The sequence below is a fragment of the Passer montanus genome, unplaced genomic scaffold (assembly GCF_014805655.1).
Source record: "Passer montanus isolate IOZ18808 unplaced genomic scaffold, ASM1480565v1 scaffold380, whole genome shotgun sequence".
Taxonomy (NCBI): Eukaryota; Metazoa; Chordata; class Aves; order Passeriformes; family Passeridae; genus Passer; species Passer montanus.
The window spans coordinates 25,296-33,547 of NW_024368597.1; the positions used below are offsets into that span (position 1 = coordinate 25,296).

At 54.0% G+C, this 8,252-nt stretch overlaps 1 protein-coding gene across 2 annotated transcripts in view; it reads right to left on the bottom strand.

Moving 5' to 3' along the window:
• LOC120506282 overlaps positions 1-5,064 on the bottom strand; it is a 6,867-nt gene extending 1,803 nt beyond the window's left edge. For both annotated transcript variants that reach the window (XM_039717672.1, XM_039717671.1), the window contains exons 1-4: positions 4,879-5,064; positions 3,625-4,635; positions 2,402-3,406; positions 803-2,187 (exon numbers count right to left, since the gene is read on the bottom strand). In XM_039717672.1, the coding sequence (XP_039573606.1) occupies positions 1,264-2,187; positions 2,402-3,406; positions 3,625-4,635; positions 4,879-4,893 (2,955 nt within the window). In that variant the 5' untranslated portion in view covers positions 4,894-5,064 and the 3' untranslated portion in view covers positions 803-1,263. The remainder of the gene's footprint in view (positions 1-802; positions 2,188-2,401; positions 3,407-3,624; positions 4,636-4,878) is intronic.
• Between the last annotated feature and the right edge of the window lie 3,188 nt (positions 5,065-8,252).

Below are 8,252 nucleotides of genomic sequence, written 5' to 3' on the forward strand. Positions count from 1 at the left end.
GCAAAAGGCAATAAAAAATTGCAGAAGTCAATACAAAAGTGCAAAAGGCAATAAAAAATTGCAGAAGTCAATACAAAAGTGCAAAAGGCAATAAAAAATTGCAGAAGTCAATACAAAAGTGCAAAAGGCAATAAAAAATTGCAGAAGTCAGTACAAAAGTGCAAAAGGCAATACAAGAGTGCAAAAGGCAATACAAAAGTGCAGAAGTCAGTACAAAAGTGCAAAAGGCAATACAAAACTGCAGAAGTCAATACAAAAGTGCAAAAGGCAATAAAAAATTGCAGAAGTCAATACAAAAGTGCAAAAGGCAATAAAAAATTGCAGAAGTCAATACAAAAGTGCAAAAGGCAATAAAAAATTGCAGAAGTCAATACAAAAGTGCAAAAGGCAATAAAAAATTGCAGAAGTCAATACAAAAGTGCAAAAGGCAATAAAAAAGTTCAAAAGGCAATAAAAAATTGCAGAAGTCAGTACAAAAATGCAAAAGGCAATAAAAAATTGCAGAAGTCAATACAAAAGTGCAAAAGGCAATACAAAAGTGCAAAAGGCAATACAAAAGTGCAGAAGGCACTGCAGAACTGCAGAAGCCAATTATTAAATTGTCATTTATGACCCAGTGTTGGCAGTGTTTGCGAGGGTCCCAGCATAAGGGAAGAGATTAATCCAACTCCATATTTCTTAGAAGGCTGATATATTATGATATTACATTATATTATAGAAATTACATACTAAAACTATACTAAAATATAGAGAGAAAGGATACATCACAAACCTAGAAAAGGATGAATAATAAAAAACTGACCAGAGACTACGACACAGCTGGACTGGGATTGGTCATTCAGTAAAAAACAATTCAAATGGACCCAATCAAAGGTGACCCTGCCACATTCCAAAGCAGCAAAACTCAGGGAGAAGCGATCACAGTATTGTTTTTCTTTTCCCCTGAGGCTTCTCATCTTCCCAGGAGGAGAAATCCTGGCAAAGGGATTTTACATGAAGTATCATGGTGACAGCCTGGCCATGCTGCAGGCACAGTGGAAAGCTGGAAGCTGCTGAGGCGACTCAGTCACCCTTGTCCCCTGTCCCTGAGTGTCCCCAGTGACATCACCACAGGAATTCCCATCAGGATTTGGGACAGTATCAATGAAAATTCCCAGAAAATTCCCCAAATTTGTCTCAAAAACTGCACGGGGAGGGGACAGGTGACAGCAGCTCTGTCGCTGATGATGTCACTGCTATTATGATTTCACGGCAGTGATATCATCATCCCTGCAGCAGATTTGGGATGTCCTGGATGGCTCTTTGGCACCTCTCGGCCACCCCACAGGCACTGGGTCTGTCAGGACCACCACTGAAATAGAACTCGATGATGCTGTCAACTGCTCCCACCAGGTGATCCTTGGCCAGGCGGACGTTGGCCTCCCACAGCCGCTCGGCCTCGGCCACCTTGTCCTTGGGGACATCGGGATACGCCACATTTGTCCCCTTCAGGGCGGCCTGGATGTCCCCAACCCTGCGCTGCAGCTCCCGGGGGAGCGCAGTGGCTTCGTCACACGCGGCCACCAAGCGCTCCAGCAGCCCCAGGGCCGCCTCCACCCGCTGTCTCTCCATGATGGCCATTGTTGCCTCGCTGGCAGCCACCCTGGCCTCCCTCTTCACCCGGGCTTCATGCCTGCCCACCACCTCAGCCCCCTCCTCCCCACCCAGGGCCTGACCCAGCTCCAACATCTTTTCCCGAAGTGTCCCATAACGGGCAGCCTTGTCCTGCAGCTCCCTGGCCCGGGCGGTGGCAGTGGCCACCCTGTCGGCCACCTTGGTGGCCACCTCCCTCCAGGTCTTACGGAGCTGGGTGGCCACCCTGGCCAGCCGGGCCCAGCTGTCCACAAGCTCAGACACCGAGCCCTGCCACTTGCTGGCCGCCATTGTCACATGGTCCCAGGTGGTGCACGTGGTGCTGTCACAGGCGGCCAGGACCCGGCTCAGGGAGGTGACATCCTGGCGCCACCAGGTGCCATCAAGGCGGTAAAGGGTGGCCCGGAGCTCCTTGGTGAAGTCCTCCAGGTTCCAGTACAGGCACCTTGGGGACATGAGCAGCAGCATCTCCTCCTCCCGCGTGGGCACGGTGGCCAGCAGCGCCCCCAGGAGGGCCACCACAGTGCCCGGCGGGTGCAGCACGGCTGGGGACAGCTGGGGAGGGGACAGGGGAGGTGTCAGGGACCTGGTGGCACTTGTGATCTCCTGGGGTGGCCCCCTGCCCCCAAGGAGTCCCCTTTGTCCCGTCCATCCCTTTGTCAGCCTCTTGTCCCCGCTGCCACCCGCGACCAGCCCCTGTGTCCCCTCTGCCACCCATGCCCCCTTCTCCCCCAGCGTCCCCGCTTGTGCCCGCCCCCGCCCATCACACCTCTTGGAGCTCCGTGTTCACTGGGGACACCTTGGGGACAACGTGGGAACACTCCATGGGTTGAAGGAGCCTTGGGATGTAGTCGATGGCACTTCGGCACCGCTCGGCCACCTCAAAGGCAGGGGGGCTGGCAGGATCACCATCGATATAGAAATCAATGATGTCTTGAAGTGTCCCCAGCAGGTGATCCTTGACCAGCCGGGTGTTGGCCTCCCACAGCCGCTCGGCCACGGCCACCTTGTCCACCAAGTCCTTGGGGATGTCGGGGGATGCCTCATTTGTCCCCTCCAGGGCAGCTTCGGTGTCCCCCAGCAGGCGCTGCAGCTCCCGGGGGAACGCGGCTGCTTCGTCACACGCGGCCACCAAGCGCTGCAGCAGCCCCAGGGCCTCCTCAACCCACTGTCTCTCCATGGTGGCCATTGTTGCCTGCCTGGCGCCCACCCTGGCATTTCTCCTCACCCAGCCTTCATACCCGACGTTGTCCCTCACCCGCCTGCGCAGGGCTGGACCCAGTGGCGCCCTGTTTTCCTGAGCTATCCCATAATGGGCAACCAGGCCTCGCAGCTTCCTTGCCCAGGCGTTGGTGGTGGCCGCCGCGTTGGCCGCCTGTGTGACCACCTCTCTGCAGGCATTGTGGAGTTTGGTGGCTGCCCTGGCCAGCCGGGCCCACCTGTCCACAAGCACAGACACCAACCCCTGCCACTCGCTGGCCGCCATTGTCACACGGTGCCAGGTGGCCGGTGGGGTGCTCCTGTAGGCGGCCAGGGCCCGGCTCAGGGAGGTGACAGGGTCATCATCATCGGAGGTGACATTGCGGCGCCACCAGGTGTCATCAATGCAGTACACGGTGACCCGGAGCTCCTTGCAGAAATCCTCCAGGTCCCAGTACAGGCACCTTGGGGACTCCAGCAGCCTCATCTCCTCCTCCCGTGTGGGCACGGTGGCCAGCAGCTCGCCCAGGGTGGCCACCACAGTGACCGGCGGGTGAAGCAGGGCTGGGGACAGCTGGGGAGGGGACAGGGGAAGTGTCATCCCACTTGTGGCCTCCTGAGGTGGCCCCCTGCCCTCGAGAGGTCCCCTTTGTCCCCTCTGTCCCTGTGTCAGCCTCTCATCCCCGCTGCCACCCCCTGCCAGCCCCCATGTTCCCTCCCCCATGTGTCCCCTGCGTGCCCCCTCCCCACCCAGCGTTCTCTGTCCCCCTCTCTCTCCCCCACCCGTCGCACCGTTTGTAGCTCCACGCTCACTGGGGACACCTTGGGGACGCTCTGGAGATGCTCTGGGGATTGAACCAGCCTTGGGATGTCGTCAGTGGCTCTTTGGCACCGCTCGGACACCTCACGGGCACTGGGTCTGTCGGAACCACCATTGAACAAGAAGTCGATGGTGTCTGGAATTGTCCCCACCAGGTGATCCTTGGCCAGCCGGGCGTTGGCCACCCACAGCCGCTCGGCCACAGCCATCTTGTCCACCCAGTCCTTGGGGACACTGGGGGATGCCTCATTTGTCCCCTCCATGGTGTCTACGATGTCCCTGAGCAGGCGCTGCAGCTCCCGGGGGAAGGCGGCAGCTCCGTCACACGCGGCCACCAAGCGCTCCAGCAGCCCCAGGGCCTCCTCCACCCTCTGTCTCAACATGGGGACTGTTGGTGTCTCGCTGGCAGCCGCCCTGGCATTTCTCCTCACCCGGGCTTCACGCCTGCCCACCACTTCAGCCCCCGCCTGCCTGCCCAGGGCTGGACCCAGCTGCTCCCGGTGTTCCTGACCTATCCTAAAAGAGGCAGCCATTTTCTGCAGGATGTCAGCCCAGTCGGTGGCGATGGCCGCCTTGTTGGCCGCCTCAGCGACAACCTTCCTGCAGATGTCGAGGAGGTGGGTGGCCACCTTGGCCAGCTCAGCCCAGCTGTCCAGAAGCACAGACACCGAGCCCTGCCACATGACGGCCGCCATTGCCTCATGGTCCCCAGCAGCCCGTGGGGTGCTCTTGCAGGCGGCCAGGGCCTTGCTCAGGGAGATGAGAAGGTCACGATCATCGGAGGTGACAATGCGGCGCCACACGGTGTCATCAGTGCGGTACAGGCTGGTCTGGAGATCCTTGGTGAATTTCTCCAGGACCCAGTACAGGTCCAATGGGAACTGGAACAGCAGCATCATCTCGTCCGGCCTGGGCAGGGTGGCCAGCAGCTCGCCCAGGGTGGCCACCACAGTGACCGGCGGGTGCAGCAGGGCCGGGGACAGCTGGGGAGGGGACAGGGGAGGTGTCAGGGACCTGGTGGCACTTAAAGCCTCCTGACCCGCTGCCCTCGAGGGGTCCTTGGTCCCCTCCCTGGAGGGCTCCGCTGCCCATCTGTCCCTCCCTTATTCCCTCTGCCACCCCCGTTCCTCCCTCGTATCCTCTGCCGTCCCCCTGCCCCCACTGCTGTCCCCTCTGCCACCCTTTCACCACCCCACACTTCCCCTCCTCTCCCCCTCCCATCGCACCTCTTGGGGCTCCATGCTCCCTGGGGACACCTTGGGGACACATTGAGGGCGCTCCGGTGGCGAAGGAGCCCCGGGACCAGCGCCGGTCCCGGCCCAGAACCGGCCCCGTGGGCGGCGCCGAGAAAATGGCGGCACCGCCTCTGGAGGGGCCGGAAAGGGGCGGGGCGATGTGGAGTCACCGCCCCTCACACCAGGTACCGCCCCTATCCCTGGAAAGCGCCAGGATTTGGGCGCTTTGGTTGGATCCTAGGGGATTTAGGCTCAGCCCCAGGGGATTTAGGCTCAGCCCCAGGAGGTTTAGGCTCCACCTCGCCATTTCCAGCCGGATTAATTCCGCCGTTCCCGGCTGGATTTAGGAGGGAACGCGGAGCGCTCTGAGGAGCGGGCGGAACTGCCCTCAATAAAGATGGCGGCACAGCTGCCCTGCCTTGAGGCGCGGACCAATCAGAAGCCGCGCCTGGCAGAAGTACTGGCGGAAGTTTCCTTTGCGGCGGCGTCAGCGGCCTCTTGCGGCAGAAACGCGGTGCATTTTGGGCATTGTGGTCCCGGTGGGCCTCGGCTGCGGCGGAGCGGGGCCGAGGGGATGTGAGGGGATTTGGGGCGTCCTGAGGTGGTTTTGGGGCATTATGATGGAGAATTGCAGGGGGTTGTGAGGGGGCTGAGGGGATGTGAGGGGATTTGGGGGGTCCTGAGGAGGTTTGTCACCCAAGATGGTGGCACAGCTGCCCTATCGTGAAACACGGACCAATCAGAAGCACCGGCTGGCAGACGTACTGGCGGAAGTTTCCTTTGCGGCGGCGTCAGCGGCCGCTTCCGGCAGAAATGCGGTGCATTGTGGGCATTGTGGTCCCGATGGGCCTCTGCGACAGCGGAGCGGGGCCGATGGGATGTGAGGGGATTTGGGGTGTCCTGAGGTGGTTTTGGGGCATTGTGAGGAGTTCTGAGTGAGTCTGGGAATTCCTGAGGGGATTGGAGGGGTTGTGAGGGGATTTTGGGGAGTTCTGAGGGAGAATTTGGGATCCTGAGGGGATTTTGGGTGTCCTGGGGGAGAACTGGGGGTCCCGAGGGCGTTTGAAGGGATGTGAAGGGGTTTGGGGGAGTCCTGAGGGGATGTGGAAGGTCCTGAGGGGGTCTGGGGGGTCCTGAGGGAGAACTGGGGGGTCGTGAAGGGGTTTAGGGTGGATTTTGGGGAGTTCTGAGGGAGAATTGAGGGTCCTGAGGGGTTTTGGGGGGTCCCGAGGGGATCTGGGGGCGGTATTGAGTGGTTTAGGGGAGGATTTGGGGGGGCCTGAGGGGATTTGGGGCGGTCACAAGGGGATCTGGGGGGATTCTGAGGAGATTTTCGGAGGCCCTGAGGGAGACCTGGGGGTCCTGAGGGGGTCTGGGGGGTCGTGAGGGGATTTGGGGACGTTCTGAGGGGATTTTGGGGGTTCCCGACTGGGTTATGGGCGTCACAAGAGAATTTTGGGAGTCCTTGTGTGGATTTTGTGCCTCCCTGACTGGATTTGGGGCAATTTTAGGGAGAATTTGGGGTCATTTCGGGGTCCTTGAATGTATTTTGGGGAATTTGGGGGATTTTTGGGATCCCTGATGGGATTTTGGGGTATTTTGGTGCAATTTCAGGATCCCTGTAGGTATTTTAGGATATTTTGGTGCAATTTTTGGGGTGATTTGTGGTAATTTCAGGGTCTGTTCTGGTATTTGGATGTAATTTTGGGGTATTTTGGTGTATCTTGGTTTGAACAGACAGGTGTGTGCTGAGGAAGGCAGGAGACCCCTGAAGTGGAAAATGTGAACCCTCTCCGTCTGAATTGTAATAAATTTGAAAATAAAAGGCTCTCGGGAAAAGATATGGGAGCAGAAATACTGGTATTTGGATGTAATTTTGGGGTATTTTGGTGTATCTTGGTTTGAACAGACAGGTGTGTGCTGAGGAAGGCAGGAGACCCCTGAAGTGGAAAATGTGAACCCTCTCCGTCTGAATTGTAATAAATTTGAAAATAAAAGGCTCTCGGGAAAAGATATGGGAGCAGAAATAACAGATCTTTATTTGGGTACGAAAATAAAAGTGAAATAAAATAAAATAATTAAAATTAAAAGAAATATAGAAATCAAAATAAGAATAAAAATACTAATGAAAATAAAAATAAAGTCAGAAATAAAAACAAGATAAAAATAAAATTAATAAAAATAAAATACAATATAAAATAAAAAATTTAAAATATAGAAATAAAAACAAGATAAAAAAGTAAAACAAATTAATAAACAATAAAAATAAAAATTACATACAAATAAAATTAAACATTAAAAAATTAAAATAATAAATAAAGATAGAAATAAAAATATAAATAAGATAAAAAATAAAAATAAAATAAAAATAATAAAAAATAAAAAGAAATAAAATCAATATAAAAACAAAAATAACATAAAGATAAGAATACAAATAATAAAAATAAACTCAAAAATAAAAATAAAATAACATAAAAAACCAGAATAAGAAGAAAGCTGCTCCTCTGGGAATGCAGTGGGCAAAGGCTGCTGTGCTGTTCCAAACCTCAGATTCCATCCAGGTAGGAATGCTTGGCTCCTCCCCCATGCAGTGATGCTTAGTGGCCGATTAACAGCAAATAATTAATAATAATGCCCCATGAACAGCAGATTAATATATAATGGCCCATGAACAGCAGATAATTAATACAGCCCATGAACAGCAGATAATTAATAATTAACGGCCCTGTCTAGGTTCCAATATAAAATGTATTCTCTCCCCATCCCCAAGAGCTGTTCACACCAGGAGGGCCATTGTTTTATTGTTTTTCCTGATCTCCTGTTCCTGAACCCATCAATTCCATGCACTGAGCAGCAGCTCCCGTTTAAAATCTCACCAATCGCTCCCAGCTTCCCCAAACTTCCAATCCAACACCGAAAAAGACGTCACTGTTAAATCTTTCTGGGTCACACACAGATTGTAGTTTCCTCTTTGGCAGCTGAGAACAACTCATCCTCCACTGTTAGCAGGTAAACACAATATTGCTTTTCACAGAAAATCAGAGCAGGGGAGCAGGTGAAGCAGGGAGGAAAAGAAAAAAATAATTACCAAACCAGTGGTGATGTTTTCTAAAACAAAACTAAAATCATCCAGCTCCTCTACTCACTAATTTTTCAGAGACAGTTGCAAAGGAAGCTCGCTATCTTCGTGAGGCTTAATTAATTGAAATCTGACTCAGAGATAACTCCCTCCAGGAGCCATTTCTGTCTGATGGGCAATCAAGGACCAATCATGACTCAGAATGACATCAGCCCATTGTGAGATGCTCCGCCCAGGGGGAGGAGCTCAGCATCCCCACCTGGATATAATCTGGGCTTTGGGACAG